This window comes from Caretta caretta, chromosome 6, assembly GCF_965140235.1.
Source record: "Caretta caretta isolate rCarCar2 chromosome 6, rCarCar1.hap1, whole genome shotgun sequence".
NCBI lineage: Eukaryota > Metazoa > Chordata > Testudines > Cheloniidae > Caretta > Caretta caretta.
In genome coordinates, this window is record NC_134211.1 from 100821789 (window position 1) to 100849544 (window position 27756).

At 43.7% G+C, this 27756-nt stretch overlaps 1 protein-coding gene across 4 annotated transcripts in view; it reads left to right on the plus strand.

Moving 5' to 3' along the window:
• DGLUCY (D-glutamate cyclase) overlaps nucleotides 1-27756 on the plus strand; it is a 111788-nt gene that overhangs the window by 27104 nt on the left and 56928 nt on the right. For all 4 annotated transcript variants that reach the window (XM_048852707.2, XM_048852706.2, XM_048852709.2 and 1 more), the window contains exons 3-8: nucleotides 4558-4711; nucleotides 9076-9274; nucleotides 10515-10665; nucleotides 12326-12448; nucleotides 20068-20265; nucleotides 27239-27499. In XM_048852707.2, the coding sequence (XP_048708664.2) occupies nucleotides 4558-4711; nucleotides 9076-9274; nucleotides 10515-10665; nucleotides 12326-12448; nucleotides 20068-20265; nucleotides 27239-27499 (1086 nt within the window). The remainder of the gene's footprint in view (nucleotides 1-4557; nucleotides 4712-9075; nucleotides 9275-10514; nucleotides 10666-12325; nucleotides 12449-20067; nucleotides 20266-27238; nucleotides 27500-27756) is intronic.

The following is a 27756-nucleotide window of genomic DNA, read 5'->3' on the forward strand; positions in this document are numbered from 1 at the left end:
TCACCTTCCCCTCTTCTGTGTAGTCCTAATTAAGTAATACTATTATACTCTGCACTAGCAGTGGAAGGAACTGAGGGGTCAGCTGATGCCATGCCTCCCTTTTGTAGCCTCCAAATGTGCTTGAACACTGATAAGTTATAGGAGGGACATGTGAGTACTATAATAGGCATTACTACTAGCAAGTTCCACTGTTCATGCTACACCAGTTGTCACCTCCCAAGGGTGTTAATATGCAGAATCCTCCTTGAAGAATTCTAGTAACCTTCATTTCCTGAATTTATAGTAGATTTCTAAGCTATGGATGCATGATGTCAGATGGTTTGATTGGTGTTTTTAACCTCATGTGTTCATCTTCGTCTCTGCTCAATAAAAGCATAAATGTATGTTTTCTGCAATATCTTCAGCAAAGCAGGACATGTCAGTGGACTTCAGAGGGGGAAAATGTTTAAATTTAGTATTAAATTTAATATATTTATTTACATTTAGTATTAAATATGGTTAGTAATAAATGTATTTCTGTAGTTAGTATGTACATTTAGAAATAAAATTTATTTCTGTCCTGTGAACTCCCTAGAGATTGGATTTGGGGGGGAGCATTCAGTACATAAATTTGTGCATACCTCAATTCTTACCTTTGCTTTGCAATTTTCCTTTAAGAGCAGGGTGGGTAGCCTTGTCTCTTGGTTTCCTGTCTTTTGTCAGTTTAGGTCAGGCCTAGGATGTTAAGTTAATATTGATATTTTTTCCTTTATGTAAAGAACAGTTACTTCTATCATGTCTCAGATATTTCAGTTGCAGTTTGTATAAGGATCCGTGGACTGGAACCCAGGTCTGCAGAGCCTGGGGCAGCTGAAGTTCACAGAGTGCCACTAGGATGGCATGCAGTGCCATGTCCAGGAACCACTGTTGAGAATAGGCACCGCAGGAAGTACCACCTAGAGGACCCAGAGTGACAGTAACCTGCAGTGCTCTAATGGGCCAAGTGCACTATTTATTCATCTTCGAGTGCTGGCACATTTCCATTCCCATGTAGGTGTGTGCATGCCACAAGCACAATTGCTAGAAATTTTCCCCCAGCGGTAACCATCGGGTTGGCTCTAGCGCCCTCTGGTGCCATGTGCACATGGCACCTGTATAAAGGGCCCTTCCGACCCCGTTCCCCTTCAGTTCCTTCTTACTAGAGTGACTAGATGTCCCTATTTTATAGGGACAGTCCTGATATTTGGAGCATTTTCTTCTATAGGCGCCTATTACCCCCCACCCCCGTCCCGATTTTTTCACACTTGCTGTCTGGTCACCCTACTTCTTACCACCTGTGATGGTTGGCTGGAATCCTTCATTACTTAAGCAGTTCTCTCCTAGTGGTTTTTTCATACCAGTTTTAGTGTAAGTAGTTGTTATGGTTAGTAGTTAGAGTAGTTTTTAGTAGTTTTAGGTTTTAAATAGCTCCGATGCTTCCACACTTAACTTGCAGGGTCATCTGCCTTCCCGATGTTAGGGCATGCCTTGGTTGCCAGGTTTCAATCCCTGCGCTGCCTACAATAAAACTATGCCTTTGAGTGACCCCCAACTCGAGCTGTCTCAAGTGCCTGGGGGAAGCTCATAGGAAAGACTGCTGCCAAATCTGCAGGACTTCAGACTCTGGACTAAGAAGGACCGAGAGGCTCAACTGAAGGTCCTCCTCATGGAGGCAGCCTTAAGACCAGCTTCGGAGCCACGCTCGGACTCAGCACCAAGCACCTCAGCTTCTGTGCCGAACGCCCATCCATCGACCTGGGACTCTCGGCACTGATCGCCCTCCTGTAGAAACACCACAAGCACCAAGACAAGACCAGGTCTCTGGTGCTGAAATCAAAGGGAGACAGGAAGAGAGTGAGATCCGCGCTGGACCGTTTGTCTCCCCCAGCGCCAGAACATCAGGTGTCGACAACTCCAGTGCTACAGCAAACTCCTTGGACACCTACAAAGGAGCAACCTCAGAGTAGACAATGCACCAGCCAGTTTGCAATGCCGTCAACTCCTAAGGCATTCACAATGGCTAGGGACCTTCTCACCCTGCCACTACCAGGATCCCCGGAGGGTCAAGACCAGAGAACCCAGAACTGGCTAGCGGATTGCCTCAGCAGGTTCTTCTCCTCTCACCACGAGCTTGAGTCATTCTCATAAACGCAGCATGACCCAGACAGCACTCGTTCACCACTCTCCACAGCATGTCAGGGGAGGTGCCAATTCAGCTTCCACTGCACCCAGACTTGATCTTCCAGATGGCCAGCTGCTACATCCAAATCTCGTCTGTCTCCATCTGACAGCCTGGAAGCTCCATGGTTGAACCCGGAGAAGCAGGCATGCTCTGAGCAGGTCCGTGAGGTCCTACTGAGCAGTAGGAAGCCCTGCACCTGAACCACCTACCTTGCAAAATGGAAGCGATTCTCCATCTGGTGATCCCAGTGACAGATCCCACCTTTACGGTCATCTATACAGCTTATCTTGGAGTACCTGCTGCTCCTGAAACAACAAGGCCTAGCCCTCTTGTCAGTCAAGGTCCACTTAACGGCCATTTCTGCCTTCCATCCCAAGGTGGACATCTGATCAGTCTTCTCCCACGAGATGGTTGTCTGATTTCTCAAAGGCTTGAAAAGGGTATACCCTCAAGTCAGAGATCACCTGTACTGATGGCACAGTTAGTCCCAGATTTTTGAACGGTATTTAGGCATTGCTGTGTTCAGCATTGCAACGCCTGACTGATCTAGGAGCCAGTTGATTGTCAATGGGATTTAAGCTCTTAAGTGCCTAAGTCACTTTTTAAAACTGAGATTTAGACTTAGTAATGGGGCAACACAGGGTTAATGAGCTAATATGAGCTCAGGGTGGCTGTTCCCCTTGCATCTGTGAGCGATGTCAGGATTGGAGGAAGTAGCTTAAGAGGGAAAAGCACATCTCAGTTGATAGATCAGGAAGGAAAGCAGAGATTCAGTCCTCAGCTCCTGGAGAAACGGCTGACTGAAGGCAGGAACTCCCCAGATGACCACGAACTGATGGACCCTCCATGAAAGAAGGGAGGGTTAGATGTTGACTCATCTTGAGATGGAACCATTCCCTTCTATTACTTGTAAACTCAGTTTAGGGCCACAGCATGACAAGTGCCCTCTGAAGAAAGAGAGCCTTAATCCAATTTTGGGATGATTCATTTGTGTTAATTCCCCTTGTTTCTGTTTGTTGACTATCCTGGAAGGTGGGGAGAGACTTTAAAATGACCTGGCCAGAGGGCCACATCACGGGAAGAGGCAGACCACTGCAGAAGGTATCTGTTGGGGAAAGAACTGATATACCATGCCTGGCTGGCTACACTTAGTTGCTAGTGGTGAGTCAATCCCTTCACAGGCTCCTAAATCAGTTAGGTGTTGCAGCACTGAGTACAGCTAAGTACAGTTTCTGAAGCTCCCATTGGCCGGGAACGGCAAACTGCGGCCACTGGGAGCTGCAGGGGGCCTTGCCTGCAGATGGTCAACATAAACAAACTGTCTCGCGGCCTGCCAGTGGATTACCCTGATGGGCCGCATGCCAAAAGTTGCCAATCCCTGGAGTACAACACCACGTAAATACCTTTTAAAAATGTGGGCTTTAGGGACTATTAATCTGTGTATTTTATACTGTAGACCAGACCTGCCCCTTTGATTGCATCCCTGTTGTGGTCAATGAGTATTACATATGAAAAAAATAAAAGATTTTAGTAGTTGCTGCTTAAAGATGAATATCTGCTTTTTTCATTTATTCTCATTTTGAAAAATCTCAAAGATGCCAGAGGCCTATTACAGAATAGTAGCTTGCAAAAATGAAATGCTTTAAATTAAAGCTGGTTCTGAGGTGATTGCAGACCTGTCTGAATCTGTAATAATTCTATTATTTTCCCTCCTATAATTTAGAAATAGCTGAAATGACTTGAATCTAACCTAACAGACAAAATTTCACTCCTGGGAGAAAACCCTTGTGTGCTAAATTGCAACCCAAGTACATTTCCAAGGCCAAGTTTCAAATGCCTGTGAAAAATGGGCTGTGTAATGAAAGATCTTTACTTACTAGACTGGTTTTGAGTTGCAGTTTTGCATTAACACAAGAAAAATAAAGTGCTGTATGGACAAAGTATTGTACTCTTTTTATTTCCATGCCAATATTTACATCAAATAAGATAATCTGTTCTATAACATATCAATTTGCCAGACTATTTAATTGAAGTCATTGTAGGGTTCTGGTTTCCCCATAAAATAGCTTATTAGAGAAAAGCCACCCTCTCAAACTGGTGAATGCCAAATACTTACACTACTAAAATGATTGCAGTAACATTGACTGTGAAGAGCATATCTAGGAGTGATTTTATAAACAGTCTTTCCAAAAACATTGAAATTTTATTTAACTATAGTAGTCTGTATTATATTTTAAAATTCTCTTTTTCAAGGGAGAAAAATCTCTTCTCTAGGTAAAATCCATACAGAAATATTACTGTCACATATATTAACAATTGAATTAGTAGCTGATAATTGTTCCCTTTAATGCTTTAAGGCTATAAACAGGCAAATGTTGTGATTTTGCACAAATCCCTTGCTGATGACTTTGAAAAGTTTTGCCATGCAAATGATGGACCTCTCCCACTGCTGTACAGAAGTAAACCAGGTGAATGGAAATGTCCGTCTCTGAGCAGCAATTGTGATATCCGGTAAGTGTGGAAGTCTTTCCAGGTGTCTCACAGGTCTGATATGGATACTGGAAGTTATTTGAAGATAACATTTTCCAGAGTGCAGACCATCCATAGCTTTGTACACAGTGAGCCCAACTTGCTCTCAGTTATACCTTTGCAACTGAAGAAAATGGACTGAGGCAATAGCATAGAATTTGACCCATTATCCTAGTTTTTGACAGACACCCCTTTACAATCCGCGTTGTCAACTTTTCAATTGTTTCAGTGATCCAAAAAATGAAGTTATATTTAGTTGCAAAGATCTCTCAGTAGTAGACCTCAGAGTTAGCCAATATTATTTTTCCCCATTTCTGCTTTATCCAATAGCAGCACTGATATAGTTGCTCTACATTGCTCAGAGGTGGTTAGGAGACTGACTTCTGGAGCAAGCAGTCAGAGCAAGAGTCAGAACTCTGAAAAACAGCGGCTCCCTAATTTTGTAATGCTCATGAGAAGGAGATAAGTCTCAGGAGCATTTGTCTAGTAAGAATAAAATGTGTAGATGGCTTGAATGTGTGCCCAAGGTTTCTGGCTTAACATGTAGTTGTGTAGGACAAGCAAGCTTTTGCTGTTCTTCGAGTGATTCCACATTCCACTATGGTTGTGCACATGCCCCGTGCACATGCCCCATGCACAGATGTCAGAGATTTTTTTTTTCCCTCAGCGGTACCCAGCAGGGTGGCTCAAGTGACCTCTGTTGCCAAGTGTCAATGCATGCTGGTATAAGAGAGCGCAATCTTCCCTGACATGCTCATTTTCTTCGTACCTCCAGTGACGGTTGTCGGCGTGATCCAGACTTGAAGTAACAAGTGCTTCTCTCACTCTTTTCTGCATATAGATACTGTTGTAAATGAGTAGTTTGTTAGTTATAGTTAGTTTCAGTGCTTAAGCATGGCCCCTTCCCAATCCCTCTTCAGAGACCACTCTCAAAATTGCCCTTCAGTAGGAAGTCTAATCTCTTCTTCAGGCAGAGGCCACAGAGGAAGTCCCGTTGTACCTCAGGAGGAAGGACATCTATTACTGTTACTACTACATCCCCCAGGACAAATGGGGGTCTCAGGCCTATTTTAGATCTAGGAGAGTTGAACAAATTCCTGAAGAAAATAAAATTCTGCATGATTACCCTAGCTTCAGTTATTCCTTCCCTGGAACAGGGGGACTGGTACTCTGCCCTTGACTTAAAGGACGCTTGCTTCCATGTTGCAATATGTCATGACCATCAGAAGCTTCTCAGATTCGTGGCGAATGGTTGCAATTATCAGTTCATGGTGCTTACATTGGAGCTGTTGGCTGTTCCTTGGGTGTTCATGAAGTGCATGGCAGTTGTGGTAGCTCATCTATGAAAATCTGGTATCCCTGTGTGTTCCTGTACCTGGATGACTGGTTGGTCCAAGGCTTAAGTCCTGCCCACTATATCCATTGTCCTGTCCACATTCTTTGCACTGGGGTTCCTACTAAATTGAGACAAATCAGCCCTTAACTCAGTATAGACAATAGAGTTCATTGGGGCAGTCTTAGACTCCACAAGGGCTAAGGCCTTTCTATCACAAGCCAGGTTCTAAACTTTACAAGATCAAGTATTGCAACTGAGAACATACCCTCTCGTAACAGTACATAGCTGCCTCAGTTTTCTGGGCCACATGGTAGCATGTACCTGTGTAGTTTAACACACCAGACTACATCTCAGAAAGCTGCAAGCATGACTAGTGTCTCTACATTAGTTCTGTCATCTCTGGAGTGATAAATGGACCCTCTGAAAGTTTGCCTGAGGATTCCCTTTCTCCCCCTGCTATCAAACCTCAGTCTGGTCACAGATGTGTCTTCAGTGGGCTGAGGAGCTCATATGGGGTCCTGCAAACTCAAGGTCTTTGGTCATCTCAAGATCTAGAGACTCATATAAATGTTAGGGAGTTAAGAGTGGTATGTCTAGCTTGCTTGGCTTTCCTCTCCCACATAGTGGGGAAAAAATAATTAATTCTGACAGACAATTTGGTGCCCATGCTTTACATAAACAGACAAGGAGGAACATGGTCAGACCAACAGTGCCAGAAGGCAAATTGCCTATGGACTTCTGTCTCACCTCAGTTTATCTCAGAGCTGCCTACCTTCCAGGGAAACAGAACATGTTAGCGAATCAGCTGAGCAGATCCTTCTCCGATCATCTTGAGTGATCACTATGTTCAGACATAGCCAGGTTCATCTTCCAACTCTGGGAGACCCACCAAGTGGACCTGTCTGCAATAAGAACCAACGGAAAATGCAATCCATTCTGATCCTGGGGATGCTCAGCCCAGGCTCACTGGCAGATGCTTTTCTCCTGTCCTGGAAGGAATCCCTTGTGTATGCTTTCCTTCTGATTCCTTTACTTCCCAGGGTCATATTCAAAGCGAAACAAAACCATGCTCACCTCATCCTCATAGCACAAGCATAGCTCCTCAACACAGGTACTCAATCCTACTATCCTTGTCAGTCAAGCCTCCTCTGTCTCTCCTGTTGGATCCAGACATCATTTCCCAGGACCACAGGCACCTTCTCCATCCCAACATCCATGGGACAGCATGGGATGCTTTATGGCTGATGACTTTTGAAATGTCCTGCTCAAAGGATGTTCAGAAAGTGCTTCAGAATAGCAGAAAACCCTCAGCTAGGAGCTTTTACCTCGCTAAGTAGCAGCCCTTCTCCATTTGGTCTCATAGGAAAGGTGTATTTCCAGAGCAGGGCCCCTGAACCTCGTCCTTGACTATCTTCTAGATTTAAAACAGAGTATTGCAATTAGTTTTATAAGGGTGTGTCTGGCATCTATTTCAGCCTTTCATGTCTTGGTGGATAACAGATCCCCTTTCTCTAAACTCATCCTCACCTGATCTTTAAAGGGCTTGGTCAGATTACACCCACACGTATGAGACCCCATCCCTCCTTGGGATCTTTTGAACTCAGTCCTAGCAAAATTGATGGGACCACCCTTTGAGCCCCTTGCAACTTGCTCCCTCCTTCACCCTTCTTCACCTTTCCATGAAGGTAGCATTTCTGGTGGCAATTACCTCAGCCAGAAGAGTGAGTGAGTTGAAAACTCTGATGTCAGAGCCACCCATACAGTTTTCCATAAGGATAAAGTTTATCTTTGCCCCCACCCAAAATTTTTCACAAAAGTAGTCTCTAATTTTCATGTTAATCTAGCAATCTATTTGCCCATGTTCTGTCTGAAACACAATGCACATAGGGATGAGGAAAAGCTTCACTCTTGGATGTGAGAAGAGCTTTAGCTTTCTACCTGGCACAAACTAAATCTTTTAGATCCTGTATGAAGTTGTTTGTAGCAGTTGCAGACAGAGCTATGGGCCAACCAGTTTCCACTCAGAGAATCTCCTCCTGGATCTCTGCGTTCGTTTCTGCTACCGACTGGTTAATACAATCCCACCAACTAGAGTGTTAGTACATTCTACGAGTGCGCAGGCAGTTTCTGCAGCTTTCTTAGCACAAGTGCCAATTGTAGACATTTGTAAAGCAGCCACTTGGTCATCAGTCCACATTTTTGCATCTCATTATGCCATTTTTGTCAGTCAAGAGCAGTTGTTCTCAACCCGTGGCCCAATTAGCACACAGCTGTGGCCCATGTGATATCCTTAGGACCATAGAGGTAGTATATATGTTGTGTGGATTTGGCCCACATAACACATAGAGAACTGCATATGTGGCCCACAGTGGTAAATAGGTTGAGAACCACTGGTCCAAAGACAATGCCAGTTTTGGACCAGTTATCTTCAGGTAGACTCCGAATCCACCTCCTTGCATGTTTGCTTTTGAGTCACCTACAGTGGCATGGACATGTGCAATCACTCAAAGAATAAAAGCTAGTTACTTTCCTTTCTGTAATTGTTGTTCTTCAAGATGTGTTCCACATGTCCATTCCATGACGCTCCTGCCTTCCCCTCTCTATGGGAATTTGTTTGGTACAAAGGAACTATGGCAGGTCAGCGGCAGCTCTGCTCTCTTATACCAGCACGCATCGGTGCATGGCGAGAGAGGGCTCTCAAGCCACACCAACTGGTACCACTGAGGGGGAAAAAATCTCTAACTATGCACAGGGTGCACTCACACCCACAGTGGAACAGACATGTGCAACCCATATTAAAAGTCAACAGTTACAGCAAGGTAGATTAACCAGTTATTTTGTGTTGGTTGCGCTATCACCAAGAAGAAAAAGAAATGAACAGAACAGGAAAAATCCTGAGATTTAACACTTCATGAATGTCAATTTAGGCAACATTTCTTCATGTAATAATTCATTTTGCTTTAAAAATTGTGATAATTTTGACAATATAGCTTTTCCTTTATTTCATTAGAACTGATTGCCTGCTGTACAGGATATATGAGTATGGAGCTTGTACTGGCACTTTGACAAGTCTGAAGGATTATTTTGATCAGCTTAAAGACATGGTGACTTTTTATTTAGGCTGCAGCTTCTCATTTGAAAAGGCAGTCCACAAGGTTGGTGTTCCTCTAAGGAACTTCGAGCAGAAATGCAACATAAGCATGTACAAGGTAAGAATACAGTAATTGTAAAATTACATCGAGGTTCAGATAGGGTTACATCAGCACGTTTTTGTACACTGAAACCTGTACCACAGACCATCTCCAATACACACAATATTGCCTACTAATAAACCACTTTTAGTATCTCCACGTGGTTTTGATGTTTAGTTAAAAGGTTGACTGTACCATGCAATGGATTTTTGTTTCACCTTGGGTTATCATTCAACATGTTTGTTTCTGTTTTCTTGGTCTCAATTAGAAGAAAATATCACTCTCACAGTGAGAGCCTATGTTAGTCTTCAGCTTGGAGAAAATATCTACAGTTGTTTATAAAGAAGAATTTTTCTAATTGTGTTTATTCCATTCTAGAATTAAGAAAATATCGCTATTTATTTCAGTAATGGTATTATCAAGATAGCATTTATTTTATCTTTTGAATTTAGACCTATGAATGATTCTTAACTATTATCTCTTTATACTTTAATTGAAATCTAATACCTTTTATTAAACATTTCCTGTGCAGACAGTATTATTTTTTGGTTTGCTTACTATTTCTCAAATGACAAATTAACTTGGAAGTAAGGCATTTTGTCTTTATAACCTAGATTTGTGTTTCTAAGTGGAAATGACTCAACATTAAAATTTCTTAGGACCAATCTGTGACTCCTCTTCCATGGCAGGAAAGACCCTGGCCCAAAGGAACTTGAATATTTCTGCTATGGAAATGGAGGATTGCCAATTTTGGGTTGTACTGCGATAAGGATCTGTAGGACCTTTGTTCCCTGCATTTTAGCATGCATGGAGGGTTGTGGCCAATAGATCTGTTTCTTTGTGCTTTTTACCCCGCTCTCCCCCCCAACCGCCCATAGAAGGAGAGAAAACTAGCAGTTAGGGCTACATACCTGGGATCCACAGTTTATCTGGGTTTACCAAAATTCATGCTGCATATGCCAATTTAAGGATTTAGCTCTTAGAACATAATTAATGGTGCAGAAGATATTCACTGTAATACAAGTTAATTACAAGAGCTAAAGGGCAGAATGTCTGGTTTCTTCACTATTGATTGTTATAGGAAATGGATTATTTTCATTAGATGCTAGTTAGAATATTACTCAAAATCCTTTAAAAATATATGTTAAAATGTGCCCCTTATAAATTCAAGGGTGCATAGTCATTTCAGAACTGAAAATCAACCTTGATAGTTCTTCAATTCCTGCTAATGCCTTGGTTATTTTTAAAATATTGTCAGACAGATATCCCTTGCTGCGGAGTTGCTAGTTTTTGCTGCAATTTAGTGGTCACGATGAGACCGATTCCTGAAGACAAGTTAGAAGCAGTTGTGGGAGCTACTTATCCATTGAAAGACTCACATGGAGCACCAATTCACATTGGTAACCCTGGTCAGTGTACATTCCATACATTTTATTCTAGGAGTGACTGAAACTATAAAGCCAAGGAAAAAAATTAACAAAAGGTACAGGGAACAATAAACATCAGCCTAAATTTCAAGTGGCTACATTAAAAACCTAAACCTTTTTATAGGTACATAGGTACTGATTTGTTTACAATTTAGTTTAGCTGAAAGTGAAGGTTTGATGTGACTGAACACAGAAAATGTGTTGGATAAAGAGATGGATGTGTGAAACAGGGAAAGAAGTAATGTAGTCTATATTGATTTCAGTAAAGTATTTGATTAAATCTTATTTGAAAAATACATGTGGTTTGGCTTGAATATGTGCACTGTCCCATCATTGGAAAGGGGAACAATAAATGGCAGTGTTGGGAGATGTCAATTTCGAGACAGGGGATCAGTTGTAAGTCTGGTATTATTTAGCATCTTCATTAATGAATTTGAAAGTAAACACCACATTGCATTTCAAAATGATATTGAACTAAGATGTGTTAAAAACAACTCTGAGGACAGAGAAAATAATACAACTGACTTGGAGAGTTTAGAAATACAGTCAAGAACAAACAAAATGAAGTTCAACATAGAAAAATGTAAGCTCATTCATGTAGGGGAAAAATGGAACACAGCTATTCAATAGGAAGATTATGTTTGGAAAGCAAAAGATCAAAGGGCAACAGTGGAAAACATATTAGAAATGACCTTTTATTATGAGATGGTAGTAATAAAAAAAGCCAGTGAAGTTATTGGTTTTATCAAATTACAGAGCATGGAGGGAGGTCTATATAGCACTAGTGACCCTGCACCTAGAATAATGCATAGAGGTCTGGGTATTTAACTGCTAGAAAGCAAACTATACATTGGAGTGCATTCAGAGAAGAGCCAACAAAAATGATTGAGGCTATTTTTGTTGGTCTCTGAGGAGAGTTTTAAATAATCACATATGGCTCACTCAAATGAAGTCTAAGGCAGGTGAGGGAAAATAAGAAAACCAGCTGCAGATGTCTGAAGAACATAAACACAAAGGAGAAAGATCAATTGTTTAGGATGATCCAGGACAGTATAACTAGAAATAATTGAATTAAGTCAAGCAAAGGAAAATTTAGGCTGAAGAACAGGAAAGGTTTGATAAGTGAGATCTAATAAGCTGTGGAATAACTGCCAAAGGGAAGTAGCGGAGGCCCTTATCTTTAGTTAATGAAAATGGGCTGGACAGAGCACTGGAGAATGTGCTGTAGGTAGGAACATGCCTGTAGTGGCAAATAGGAATAACCCACCACAACTCTTATGAAAGTAGCTCTTGAGTGAACAGATCAGTTATTGTAAGAACGTTTCCTAGGAACTCTGAAATTCAGAGAGTGCTCAGCAGGTTTTCATTTGTCTCAGATACAGCCAGATATAATATGTAATAAAATATCATCTGTGTTTTACTAACGTACAAAAAAAATTTAAGGCGTGTAATATTAGGAGAGGAACCGAGGACACATACATGCATGCTAAGGGAACCTAACAAGCCACTTGAGTCATAGGTTGGCTTTGCCATTGCTGCTTTCCATGCTGTAATTTTAACACCGTGTCACTGGATGAGCTCAGCTTTATACCATTACTGCTTTGCTGGAATTTAATGTTGTTTTACTGTTTGTCAATCATAGGCCTGTTAGGAATCCAAAACCTTTCCAGCCCAGACTATGGAGATCCAGTTCAGCCTCACCCTGGGGATGTTCCAGTGTTTTGGGCCTGTGGAGTAACAGGGGTGGAAGCAGTCAGCAACTGCAGTATGTACTACATATGATGTACTTTTTATGGTTGAAATAACATTGATTTCATTTTTATGTTGTTCACTGTACACTGAGAGACTTCTAACTGGCAGGATGTGGTTAGTGGGTCTGATCTTCATTGCCCTGAAGTAGACCTGGTTGGAAAACCCTTGATGGACCCATATTCTGTTGGAACAGTTTATCTTTGAGTTATTTTCCCTATGGGTGCTCCACCTGAGGTTGTGCACATGCCCATGCACTCTTGATTGGAGATCTTTCTGCTCGTAGTACCTGCAGGGCCACACCTGCACTGTACACCTCCTTGTGCTCCAGTCTTAGAATATGTCGGCAGGAGTGGACCCCGTGCTACTTCAGTTCATTCTTAACTTCCTGCAGCTTGAGATGGAGTTCTGTGGTATCAGCTATCTGGCTGACAGTTATTCTTCTGCCCTTTTACTCTTTATTTTTGTTTTATAATTAATTTTTAGTTTTGGATATTGTTAATTTACATTTTATAGCACAGATGTGCTTTGAAGGTGGGTTCCCGCATCTGTCCCCCCTTTCTTTGAGGCCCCCTTTTCTCTCAGGCCTTCTTGACTGGCAGCTTTCCTGGCAGGATATGCCCAAGATCCTAGGATTCAAGCCCTTCCAATCCTGACACAAGACTTTCTCCCTTCTGTGATAGGCATTCCAGCTGCCGCTCCTGTCCCATCCAGGCTTCAAGAGCAGATGTCAAAAACTAAGGAAAGACTATCTGAAACTGCTCTCCATGAAGTGCTCCCGTAGACCCACAGGATCAGATTTCACACACACGCACGCGCGCGCAGACACACACACACAACATTAGTCTCAGCAGTGCAGAGTGCTCCAATACACACGCGCGTACACACACACAACATTAGACTCAGCAGTGCAGAGTGCTCCAATACACACACACGCACACACACACACACACCATTAGACTCAGCTGTGCAGAGTGCTCCAGAGACTTCATTGGCTACAACCTCCAGAAATCAGGAGATGACTTCAGGTGCACAGAGAGCTACCAAACATAAGAGACCCCACTCCCCTGATAGAGTATCTAGGAAAGAGAAGTCTCCACTTAGATCTGGGAGCAGGAAAACCTCACATCCAGCTGCACATACTGCCAAGGCTCCCACTAGTCATGGTATCAAGGCACCAGCATTGCTGAAGAACACTTTCTTCAAAGCCACGTGCCAAGATACTGCATACTGAAAATCTGAGTACCAAGAAGCCTACAGTTAAGCAGCCCTGAGCTATTGACTCACTGGTACCAAGATCAGACTCTTCCAGATGGAAGGACTCTTAAAAGAAATTATCTTACCAGGTACCGTCCATCAACAGCTAGATCTCTCCAAAATGACTGTGGTCTTCTCTTGTACCGCCTCCTGTACTGCTGGACACATTTCATCTGGGGGAATAGTCCCTGGGCTCATGGGTAGCTTCTAGGTACCTCTCTCACCAAGTCTACAGGGTATCCTTACACAAGAGGTCCCAGCAGGATTCCCATCCACCAGTAGCTCAGGAGCCTCCTCACACTACTCAAGAGGGGCCACCAGAGGAGCAAGAGTTCAGATGAAGTATGCCCCAGAAGAGGCAACTATGCTTTCTCTGCCATTCTACATGGACAACTTTCAGAACTTGATGAAATGCATAATAGAGGCTATACAAATTCCCATGGAGGAAATCCAGGAACAAAAGCAATCCTTGGTGCACACCTTCACCCAGGGCAAGGTAGCCTTACTTATTAATGAGGCTGTTCTCTCACCAGCCCACACAGTGTGGCAGACTCTGGCCATCATCTCACTCACCTGTACAGGGTCAATAAAAAGTACTAGGGCCCAGCCAAGGGCTCAGAGTACTTGTTTTCTCATCCCACTCCTAATTCCCTAGTCGTCAATGTCGCGAACAAAAGAAGTCAGCAATATCTGACAAAGAACTTAACCATCTGACCTTCTAAGGTGTAAGAGCTACTTATCAGTGTCTCCAATTCCGAGTTGCCAACTGCCAAGCTTTGATGGCAAAATATGACTTTACCTATTATAGTAAATGTTCTCACTTTATTGAGTCTTTGCCTCAGAACAAGAGAGAGCAGTTTCTAGCTCTTATTACAGATGGTCATACAGTAGCCATAGCCTTCCTGCAGGCCGCCCTTAACACAGTGGATATGGCCTCTCATTCTATGCCCTGTGCCCTAGTCATGTGCCAGGCCTCCTGGGTACAGTCCTCTGGCTTGCTCAAGGAAGTACAAAATATTATGGGCTTGCCTTTTATAAAGGGCCTAAGCTCTTTAGTGACATACAAACAGATCTCTTCATTCACTCAAAGACTCTAGGGTGACGTTGCACTTTCTTGGTATCTACACTCCATCTACAAAGTGAAAATATAGCAAATTTCAGACAGCACAATGCTCCCATCCGGTGTACTATAACGCATCTCAAAGAATTATTGAGCCACCCAAAAAAAGGTTTAGGCACAAGAAAGTCCTATCCTCCATTGTCACCTCTCAGATGGCTACCTCATCCAAATGACCATTTTGATACTTTGGTCGAGATTTCTCCCCAGTGGATCTTTAGTTATAGCATTCATCCATTCTTTCAACCTATGGAGACCGCCTTGCCCACTTCCTCCATTTTTAGGAGCATATCACCTCAGACAAATTGGTACCGGAAATAATCTTGACCGGCTACTCCAGGGTTTCTCAAACTTCATTGCACCACGACCCCCTTCTGACAACAAAAATTACTACACTACACCAGGAGTGGGGACTGAACTCGCCCAAGCCCTCCTGCCCCGGGTGTGGGGACGGAAGCTGAAACCCAAGGGCTTCAACCCCAGTCAGGGGGACTGTAACCTGAGCCCCGCTGCCCAGGGCTGAAGCCATTAGGCTTCAGCCCTGGGCAGTGGGACTCGGGCTTTGGCTCCAGACCCCAGCAAGTTTAAGCCAGCCCTGGTGATCCCATTAAAATGTGGTCGTGACCCATTATGGGGTCCCAACCCAGAGTTTGAAAACTGTTGGGCTACTCCATCCAATTCTGCTCCCCCCCCCCCATCCCTGTTCAGGAATCCTTCTCACAGGAGGCTCCTAAAGTAGGAGGTAGAATCCCTCCTGCAACGGAGGACGATCAAAATCATTCCTCCAGGCTTCTTCAGAAAGGGTTTGTGGTCCAGGTACTTCCTGGTCCTAAAGAAAAAAAGGAGGGTGGAGATCGATTCTAAACCTTTGCTCTCTAAAAAGTTTTTATTCATACACAGCACTTCAGGATGTTCATCCTAGCAATGACCATTCCATCGTTAGATCCCAGGGACTAGTTTGTCACCCTCAATATCCGGGATCCCTACTTTCAAGTAGCCATAGACCCTGTTCACAGTTGTTTCTTCAGGTTCATGGGGGGCACCAATCATTACCAGTACTGTGTCCTGCCATTGGGCTTATCAACAGCTCCTACAGTCTTTACAAAGTTTGCTTTGCAGAGAGGATGAGGGGTCATTCAATCTCCTCTCAAGCGACTGTGTAAGTAGGTATCAGGATGTATTTTGGCATGCTATGAGACTTGTAGATTGTACCCACCCTCCTAGAATCACTACACACTTCATGCAGGCTCAATCTACTTCCAGTGGCCTCAAGACATTTGCAAGGCAGCCACCTGGTCCTCCATTCACATATTTTTCACAGCATTATCCCTTACTCCGTGCCACCAAAGTGGACATCACATTTGGTGAAGCTGTTCTGCACGCTGTAGTGGATCTACCTCCTCAGCATCCTCTTCCACATTAAGGTACTGCTTGGTAGTCTCCTCATGAGAAACCCAAATGGACAACACTTGAAAAAGGAGAGGTTACTTACCTTGTATAGTAACTGGAATTCTTTGAGATGTTTTGTCTGTATGGGTGCTCCACTACCCACCTTCCTTTCCCTTTTGCTTCAGACTTTTACTATGCTCTGAGGTTGAGAAGTAACTGGAGAGGTATGGGTCTGCTTTTCTCCATATGCCCTCTTACTGGAGCATAAGGCAGCATACAATACAGGTGCGGACCTGTGGGATATATTAGCAGAAAAATCTCTGATTGAGAGTGCACAAGTGCATGCATATCCTCAAATGGAACACCCATAGGGACAAAACAACTTGAATTCCAGTTACTGTACAAGATGATGAATAACCTCTTCTTCCAGCAGAATCAAAATGAAATGCAAAATCATGTTGTTTTCACCAAAATTTTGTTTAGGAGGAAAACCTAGAGAAAAAGAGTTATGGTAATGTGGAAAGGTTCCAGTTCAGCATTTTGGGAAAGAAACATTTTGATTTTTCATTTAGAAATTGCTTTTCTTTCACATTTTTTTTCAAATTTTGTATTATATTGTGTATATATACACTTGGAAGGATTAGATTTTAATTGCTGTCAGTAAACATAGATTTCACCATACACACACAAAATGATGAAAAAAATCTTTCCATCAATAATAATTTAACTTTACAGATAGACAGAGTAAGAAAAATGCTGCTTGAGAACTTTAGTTTGATTTTAAGGATATTTATTTTGTACATTTTGACATGTGATGCTGGCAATTTTTGTTTTGATAGTTATAAAACTTTAACTTTTGTGAACCTCAACATATACTGTCTTAAATAATTATTGCCTGACCCTCCCGCATAATTTCCTGCAACTGTAAAAATTAAAATTGAATAAAAAAATATGGGGAGAATACAGTAAAAGCTTTTTTTTTTATCTGGCATGTTGGGAGAATGGGGGTTGCTGGTGTCATAAACATGCAGCTAAGGGTACTATAAAATCCCTCCTTTACTTAAGCTTATCTGTACCAGCTTAGGTTAAAAACTTCCCCAAGGCACAAATTCTTCCTTGTCCTTGGAACGGTATCGCTGCCACCACTGACTCAGTTAGACAAAGGTTTAGGAAAAGGACCACTTGGAGTTCCTGTTTCCCCAAAATATCCCCCAAACCTCTTCACCCCCTTTCCTGGGGAGGCTTGAGAGTAAACAAGGTGAGCACAGACCAGCCCTTTGGGTTTTTAGGACACTAAAAACCAATCAGGTTCTTAAAAGCAGAGCTTTATAATAAAGAAAAAGTAAAAGAAGCACCTCTGTAAAATCAGGATGGAAGGTAATTTTCCAGGGTAATCAGATTAAAAAAACAGAGGATTCCCCGCTCAGCAAAACTTTAAAGTTACAAAAAAAAAAACAGGAATACCGCTCCCTCTTAGCCTAGGGAAAATTCACAAGCTAAAACAAAAGATAATCTAATGCATTTCCTTCCTATTACTTACAATTTGTAATCTTAGATGCTTAGTTCAGGTATGGCTTTAGGAGATGTATTTTTCTTGCCCTGGTTCCTCGCTGTCCTGGAGAGAACACAAAGAAACACAAAACAAAAACTTTCCCCCACCGATTTGAAAGTATCTTCTCCTCTTATTGGTCCTTTTGGTCACGTGCCAACCAAGTTATCTGAGCTTCTTAACTCTTTACAGGTAAAGGAGGGATTTTATGCTACCCTTAGCTGTATGTTTATGACAGCTGGTAAGTGAAAAATTCTGGTTAACTAAGAGGGTGGGAGTGGGGGCACTCAGGGCGCAGGCTCTGGGAAGGAGTGTGGGGCAGGGGGTTGGGGTGCACGGGGAAGTGCAGGGTGCCAAATCTGGAAGCACCGAATCTGCAAGCAGCGACCAGTCCTTGCAGCCCCTAGGCTGAGGTGCAGCTGAGCGGCTCTGCACACACTGCCCCCATCCACACACACTACCCCGGCAGCTTCCATTGGCCGCAGTTCCCGGCCAATGGGAGCTGTGGAGCCTGTGCTGGGGCGGGGGCAGCATGCGTAGAACCGTTTAGCTTCTAAGGGCAGCAGGGACTGGTCGCTGCTTGCGAGGAGCCACCCACAGTGAGCGCCCCCCCGGATCCAGCACCCCACATCCCCTCCCACATCCAAACTCCCTCCGAGTCCTCGCCCCAACCCCACACCCCCAAACTCCCTCCAAGAGCCTGTGCCTCGCATCCCCCCCCGAGCCCTGCACACACACACACACACCCCGCACTCTGAACCCCTCGTGGCCATTCCTCCGCCTAGGAGCAACAGGAACATGTTGCCGCTTCTGGGGAGCCACATAGGGAGCCTGCCAGCCTCACACCAACCGGGACTATAAAGCAGACTTTCTAATAAGATTAGAAATGGCAGTGTATAGAGCTTTCTGGTTGGTACAGGGCTGGATAACACAGCTTTTACTGTACTTTAAAACCATAATTTTACACTACTGTGAAAATTTAACTCAATAATAACAACAAAATGCTTAAAAATAAACATCAGTATTACCTGTCAAAATTATTTTAAAAATCTAATTTTGCCAAGCCTACTTATTTTACAATATAAAATAAAATCAACTGAAACAAAACATTCTGATTTTCTCAAAAAAAATCCATTTTGACAGATCCAAAAAAAAATTTTTCCTGAATTTTCTTTCACAGAGAATTTCAAAAATTTGGCAGTTTGTTCCAAATCACAACAAAAACAAACTTCAGGATTCTTTGTGAAACAGCATTTCCATTCTCCACACAGCTCTGCACTGCACCTTATGCAGACATTTATATTTAATGCAAAGTGAGGGCACAGTGGATGTGAAATGATTGCAAACCTAAGTGACAGTTTTCAGAGGAACAGCCGTGTTAGTCTGTATTCGCAAAAAGAAAAGGAGTACTTGTGGCACCTTAGAGACTAACCAATTTATTTGAGCATGAGCTTTCGTGAGCTACAGCTCACTTCATACAGCTGTAGCTCACGAAAGCTCATGCTCAAATAAATTGGTTAGTCTCTAAGGTGCCACAAGTACTCCTTTTCTAAGTGACAGTGTTTTACATTGTGTCTAAATGACTACACATTATTTTTTTAATGCTTCTGCAAAGTGAGTTTAGTAACATGGACTAGAGCAGTGCTTACAGAAGGTAGGCTGCCTCTCACCCACATTTACTATATAGCAAATTCACATATACTAAAGAAAGGCAATGTTGTTTAGTGTTTGTTCTACAGAACTGCGTGACTGATTATATTTTAATCCCAGCTGTACCACTGACTCATTGTATGACTGTAGACAAGTCACTTGTACCTAAATTGTCAAAACTATCATGATTTAGGGTGCCCCACTTGAGACATCTAAGACCTGATTTTCAGATTAACTCCATTGGGAGCTGCAAGTTCTCAGTGCCTCCAAAATCAGGTTCTAGATCGCTCAAGTTGGGTAACAAAAGTGGGGACACTTCTGAAAATAAAAGCCTGATCATCTAAATACGTTTTCTTATAGTTTTTTTCTTAAGTGAAAATGCATTCAGCTGATCCATAAGCCTACCTTTCTTTCCTCCAGACACGTGCGCGTGTGTGTGCGTGTGTACACACACATACACACACACACAAACGTACAATGTTACATATGTATATATTTGATTAGCTCCCTTCACATGTCACTTGTCGTAGATTGTAGGCTCTTTGGGGTAGGGACCATGTATATGTTTTAGGATGCAGCTTTTCTATTATTCTTATCGTTCTGGTGCTTTATCAGTAATATTTATTTGTTATTGGTATAGCATATTGAGTTGAAGTTTTTCCATCTATTGTAGAGTCTCCCCTGGCTTTTACACATTCTCCTGGCTGCATGTTTGTTACTGACCTGAAGAATGAGGATGCTGCAGTTCATAACTCTAAAGAAATCCCGAAGGTCCACTGCATTTCTCAAAATCCTTTGCATTATAGCATTGCATCAGAAACAGCTGTACAAAAGATAAGAGAACTAGAAAGCCTAATTGGAGTAGATCCAGGTAAAAAAAAATTTTTTTTCTTGAGTTACTGAAGAATTAATAATTCTGGAAACATAGGATTTGTCTTAATAAATTAGTATGATCCATTCCATTCATTTAGATATTGCACCGTTGACGTTAAATAGTAAACATTTAAAGGTAATTCCAAATGTTACAAAGAATTCCAATGTTAGATTATTCTGATTGAACATTGTTAATTGTTCCCTTCCACCTTACCAAATGGACTACTTTGGGCCAGCCTAAGGTACTGGTTTGCACCGGATAAAGGGAGGCATCAATTCAGTTCCCATTCCTGGTCTCATTTTCAGACTCTGAGTTCTAGACAGTCAGGCCTGGTGGTTAAAGCAGTGTCCGAGAACAGATATCAAGGGTTAAAGCTGGAGGTAGAGTTGGGACCAGGCCGAGGGCAGCACTGAAACTGGGGTCCAGGAACAAACCATGAGTAAGAACTGGGGTCAGAGTCCATAGATATGTCAACTCAGGATCGTAGTCAGAATTTGGAAGCAAGATGAAGTCGAAGCTGGGCTGGAGCCAGTCCAAGGGTCTGGGAGTCAGGAGCTGGGTGCAGGGCTAGAGCAGGTCAGGACCGGGGCTGGAGCAGGCTAGAACAAGGCTGGGGCAGGAACAGGGATAGTATCAAGGGAAGGCTGGAAGCATAAGGAATCTGTAACACCATGAAGCAGCAGGAAGATTCCTAGCCAAATGGTGCTGTTGCACAGACCAAGTTGTGGCTCTGGTGGGGAGTGTGAAATACCTATGCCTGGGAGTCATCTGCCCCTGCCCTGGATAGGCTGTTGCATCATGCCTGAGAGATGAGTCAGGGCAGGCTCTGCTGGAGGGGTGAGTCATAGCTGAGTGAGCAGCCCTGGTCCAGCTGAGGGGTTGCCTTACACTCATTTTCATGCTATCTTGTACTGCTGACCATCACTGAAAACAGTAGGCCGATTGCACCTGGCTGCTGCAAGGTGATGTGAGAACTAGCTTGTGGCTCTCCACAGGAAGAAATCTGGTTACTGTATATAAATAGGGCCCTACCAGTGCTTAATTTGTAATGAAAGAGGAGATGGGGCTCAAGCAATTAGGTGCCGGGGCTCAAGCAATTATTTACTTTCATAACGGACTTGGCAAGGTTTACCGGGCTCAGTCCTGGCAAGCCCTGGCACAAATTTAGCACTGGGCCATACCAAATTCATAGTCCCTTTTGGTAAATGTCATGGTCATAGGATTTAATGAAATTTCATGGTTTCAAATATTTAAATCTGAAATGTCATGGTGTTGTAACCATGGGAGTCCCAATTCAAAAGGGGGTTGTGTGTGGGTGGGGGGTAGCAAGTTTTTGAAGGGTGGTCACAGTATTGGCACCCTTACTTCTGCGCTGCTGCTGACAGCAATGCTGCCTTCACAGCTGGGTGCCCAGCCAGCAGCTGCCACTCTCCAGCATCCAGCTCTCAAGGCAGCAGTACAGAAGTAAGGGTGGCAATACTATATCATGCCACCCTTGCTTTTTGTGCTGCTGCTGGCAGTAGTGCTGCCTTCAGAGTTGGGCTCCTAGCCAACAGCCGCTGCTCTCCAGCTGCCCAGTTCTGAAGGCAGCGCGGCCGTCAGCAGTACTGCAGAAGTAAGGATGGCAATACTGCAACCCCCCCTACAATGGCCAGATTTCATGAAGGAGACCAGATTTCATGGTCCATGATGCATTTTTCGTGGCTGTGAATTTGGTAGGGCCCTATATATAAATGAATACTAGTAGGAATTGCTAGTACATGAACTTCAGAGCTGCTAAACATACTGGCATCAGCCCTGGAATAATTCCCTATGTGAGATGATGGTGACAAGGGCTACTGCATCCTTTAACAGCTTTTCAGTACCATTTCACTCCTTCATATATAAAGTGTGCTGGGGATTTTATTTGTCTATGTACTTTTAAACACTGACTTCTTCTGAATTGAATAATATCTTGCTTTGCTTAAATGTGCATGTACAGCAAGTTTGGGGAAGGCAACATACTAAGATCAGGTATTGTATATCTTTCCTGTTCAGTACTTCAGCTTACCTTTCTGCTGTAGCACAGACCAGAGTTTAGTTTTTTCAGGGCTTATACAGAATTTAATTTCTGATAGAAGGAGAATGACACAAACTCTAAAGGAAAATGTATGACCTAAATATCTATCTATGAATGCATAACAGTTTACCTATAACCCTTGAAGTAACTGTGAACAATGTCAACAACTCTTTTACGGGTTTTTCCCCAAGTTTTAGTACTGATTACTTTTGCAAGTCTCAGTGCAAAATATAATTATGTACACATACATACATACATACACTCTTCTGGGGTTCTTTTCTGGGAGATTTTACCCCTCTCAGTCTCTGTAGAATGGTGTCCAAACCCTCTGTAGAGCATGCAAGCAAGCTCCTTGAAGTCTGGGAAACAAGTGATAGTCCCACAGTCTCCTTAAAACTTCCTTTGAGTCTCCGAAACAACAGTCTGCAATTTGCACAGCCTGCAACAATTTTAGTTGCCTTCTTCTTCTCCAAATCTGGCAATCAGTTTGACCCTGAGCACGTGGAATACAGATAGGGACCACACATCTTGAATAACTTCCAGTAACAGCAAGTAACCTCCATTTCCTCCTGGTAGCCTAGAAGGGAGGGAATATGGCAAGTACAGGGGATGAGTTTGTGTTCTTTCCCTAGCATGGAAGCCAAAAATGCAGGTCTAGGGTGCGGTTAGTGTAAATCATGGGGATAATGCCCCGAATGTGCTCTGTGCTCAACAACACATATCCGATACATCCCTGCCCCATACAGATTAAATAAGCAAGATATACAAACAGGAAAATTCCATCTGATTTTCTCTCGTGTGAGAACAAAACACACTCATTGCATTATCCCTGTGTGGTATGTTGGGCTTAGCTGATGGGCTCCAGTTGGTCCCTCTCTCGCCACCCTCGCTGCATGTATGGACTGAGGATGCTTGTGCACTGTTAGACCTATAGAAACAAATTACATGATTATAACAAGAATGCTAACATCCCCCAGGTATTGACTGTGCTCCCCTTTTATCACTGTGCCTCCCAGTGACAGCGACAGGAGAGACATCAATGGAAATGTGGTGCCATCCCCCTCGTGACACCCTCTTAAAATTGCTCCTGTTTACAGACATTGCTGCATTTGAGCTGATTTCTCTCCTCAAGCCAATAGTGTGATTTTTATCAGGCCAACAACTCTCATCAGAACAAAGTCCTTATCATTCTATTTACACTCAGTGTGTCTGCTTCCTGGTAGGGCAAGTTTGATGAAGTAACAGGCCATGGCACCAGAAACACCCACCTACCCAGGACTGTATTCATTGCAGAATTACTGTGGGCCAATATGAGTTATTGAAAAAGGAAAAATGGTTCCCAAGAACTGGGAGGGTCAATGGAACGTTGTCACCTCCACATCTGGGTCTTTGCTTTGTCTCATTTTCTAGGTTTATCTTCCTCAGTCCCTGCCCACATCTTTCATTTTCTTCCCAGCTTCCTTACCTTTACTTATCATAGACCCGTCTCTCATCAAAACTCCTAGCCCACAACACTACTGAATTGAGCAGACATTTTGAATCCAAACTTCCCCAACAGCTCCCTCTTTATAAAGAGCTGAACAAAACTACAGTAACTCCTCGCTTAACGTTGTAGTTCTGTTCCTGAAAAATGTGACTTTAAGTAAAACAATGTTAAGCGAATCCAATTTCCCCATAAGAATTAATGTAAATAGGGGGGGTTAAGTTCCAGGGAAATGTTTGAAGTGGTGAAGTCCGAGGATGGAAGAGGTTGGGATATTTCCCAGGGAATGCCTTACTGCTAAATGAGGAACTAGCAATTGTCTGAGCCATCAAGGGTTAACTCGTTGTTAATGTAGCTTCACACTCTACAAGGCAGCATGAATGGAGGGAGGGGAGACAGCATGGCAGTCAGAGACACACACCCTGTGTGTGAGAGAGAGATGCACATTGCTCCTTTAAGTACCTGACCCCACTCTTAAGTACACTGCCTTTTTAAATTAACCAGCAAGCTGAGATGGCAGCTGCTGCCAGGAAGCTCCCTCCGTCCTGAGCCCTGTCGTGTGTGTGTCTCCTGCTCTATGGAAGATGGGATAAGCGGGGTGCAGGAGCAGGGTGACGCCCTGACATGAGCCCTCCTCTTCTCCCCCCTCCCCCTCCTGCACAGCAAGCAGGAGACTCTGGAGAGCAGCTCCAAGGCAGAGGGCAGGAGCAGCACATGGCAGTGTGGGAAGGGACAGCTGAACTGCCAGCAATTGATAGCCTGCTGGGTGGCTGCCACACAGGAAACTTAGGGGAACGGGGAGCTGATAGGGGGTCGACCCTGGTTCCAAGCCCCTATCAGCTAGCTGCAGCGGGCTGCTCTTCCTGTAAGAAGGGGACACAGCAGGCAGCTGCAAACAACGTTATAAGGGAGCATTGCACAGCTTTAAACAAGCATGTTCGCTAATTGATCAGCAACATAACAACGTTAACTGGGATGACTTTAAGTGAGGACTCACTGTACTTGAGCCAGCCCTTCTATCCTTTGGGGTGAAAGAAATCTGAATCCACATCTGAATATTGCACCTTAGCCCCGTCACCAACAATGACTCACCCCTTATGGTGGATCAGGGACTCCTTCCAACCTCTTCTTTCCTCTCCCCCTCTGAGTTGCAGATTGGACAATTGTCTCCATAAACCCCCAAGTCCATGCCACTGCACTTACCTAATGGGAGGTGATGTGCTTTTCTGACCATCTGCATTCCTCTTCTCTTTCACTGTCTCTGTATCAGTAGTGCTAGGGCTGCAGAAAAGGTTATTGGCTGCTCCTCTCCTTCAACCAGACTGACAGTGCAGAACAGGGATTGGTCCTGACACAACCTACTGGATAGATGAGGTCATCAGCATTCTGATATCCAGTCAGAGGCAGATTAAGCTATTGTGGGGCCCTGGGCTGGAACAAGTTGGGGCCCCTCCCCACTCCTTCTGCCTACAATCCCCCCCCCCACACACACACACACTCCTGGCAGGGAAATGGGGTTGGGGCGCGGGGGCTTGTCCCGCCTCGCTCCCCCACCCGGCACTCCTGCCGGGGAGCTGGGTTGGGGTGCGGGAGCTTGTCCCACTCCAGCTTGTCCCAGTCGGCACTCCTACAGGGCAGTGGGGTTGGGGTACAGGGGCTTCCCCTGCCGGCCCCGTGTTCCTGCCAGGGAGCAGGGTCGGGGCAAGGGGGCTTGCCCCACTCCTTGGCAGGAGCAGCAGGTGGAGCAGGGCAAGCCTCTGTGCCTCAACACCACTCCCAGGCAGGAGCTCCGGGTGGGTGGAATGGGTTGGGATGTGGGGGCACACATTTTTCCGGGGCGCTGGCCCCATTTGGCCCAGTGGCAAATCTGACCAAAGAAATCACTGCATTTTCACTGACCACACACTCATAGTTCCAGTCCCACTCCCTCTTCCCAGATAGCTCCAAGCTATGGGGCTCAATCTGACTGTTATTATTTAACATTCATCGTGCAGTATGGCCTAAAGGCCATAGTCAGGTTGGTCCCTGTTGTGCTAGGCCTGGTATTCCATTTTCTTCCAGGGGATTGAGTTTCTTACACTGGACTCAGAGCCTGTTAATTGCACACTCTCCCTCAAGCCCCATCCCTCAATACCTCAACCAGTTCAGAAAGAATTACTGATTTGGCCATTATTCAATAAATCTATGATGAAGAAACAGGTTAGAGCAAACAGGTTTGGACAAGTTCAAATGACATTGTCCCTTTCCCATTTAGGAGACAGCCCCTAGCCACAGTGTGAAATGCCCACTTACAAATCGATTGCCCTGCCTTGTCCTGCTGCAATTTTTCTGTGTGTACTTGTGAGCGCATGCATGAGCCTGAGTTTAAATGTATATCTATGCATTTGGACATGGATTGTGCTTGAGCTTGTTTGTGTAAAATGACTGGGGTCTGGATCTACTCAACCTGATTTTGTTCTTTACAGAACAACTTTGGGCCAAGACACCTGAATTATTTAAAAGGGAAAAGTGGCTCCTGAATGGGAGGATCAATGAACAAAATCCCTTCTGCCCCAGAGTCTCTTTTGTCATATTTTCTAGGTTTATCTTCTGCATTCCCTTCCCACATCTCATATTATTTTCTCATTTCACATCACTTACCAAAACTCCTGCCCCCAACACTTCTGAATTTAGCACTGATTTTGAATATGAACGTGGATCTGCTTCTGAATTTATCCACTCACTCAGTATTTATAATGAGCGGAACCAATACCCATTGGCTTCTTCTCTATAAAAAATTGAAATGAAGCCCTCATCCATTTGGGGTTTCAGAAATCTGAATCAAATCTGCAGTTCAGCTTAGTCCGGGCTGAGGGAGGCTTCCCAACCTCTCCTTTTTTGTAAAGGGACCACTAGGTACAACAAAAATAACACTCTACTCCCAGGACTACAGGCTAGAAACCTGCTGCTTTATTCAAATGCATCTCAAACAAATTTAGTTTGTGGGGATATGAAACTCCCAGTGACAAACATGATGTAGGCAGAGGTAGAGCACGGCTCCATTCCCTAATATTTTGGGTAACTCATTTACCCAACAATGACCACTTTATGACATCCTTCACAAGCACACACATCAGTAGTGATCCCAGTAGCGCTGCAGAATGGACAACAGTCTTCACAACCTTCTATAAATTCATTCAGGAGACTCGCTGCACTTACCTAGTGGGAGATGATGTGCTTTGCTGATGGTCTCCATTCCCCTGATCTGTCACTATCTCTGGATCAATAGGGATAGAGCCTGGCAAAGGGTTGTTGGCTGCTCTTCTCGTCCCTGCCAGGCACTTTGACAGTGATGGACAGGGATTCGTCCTGACAGAACCTCTTGGAGGTATTAATAGGCTAAAAATCTAGCACCGTCTTTAAAAAAGAAAATTGGTTTTGATTTTTAGGAGACCGGGGAGTGAAACATTTGTGCTGCCAGGATGAGCTGCTAAAGACTTGCCTCTCCCTTTCACATGCCCGATCAGTGCTGATAACCACTGGATTTCCTACTCACTTCAACCATGAGCCACCTGAAGAGAATGATGGACCTCCAGGAGCCATTGCTATGGCAGCCATGTTGCAGAGCTTGGAGAAACATGTTGTTATAGTAACAGACCAGAGAGCCATGAGTTTGAATAAAAAGATTATTGAAGATGCTGTTCAGCAAGGTAAAACATGCAGTTAGGCAACAAAGACTGTTAGCTTTTCAGTTTTAATTTGCTAATCTGGTTCAAGATCTATTTCAGTGCAATCTCTAAATTAGATCAGGCCTTCAAGAAGTGCTCTAACATATAGACAAAAAGGGCCAGATCCTCACCTGGCTAAATCAGCATAGCTCCATTGACTTCACTGGAACTATACTGATTTATACCAATTGAGCATCTAGTTCATAATCTTTTGAAATCCATCTAGAATCTTTCTTCCT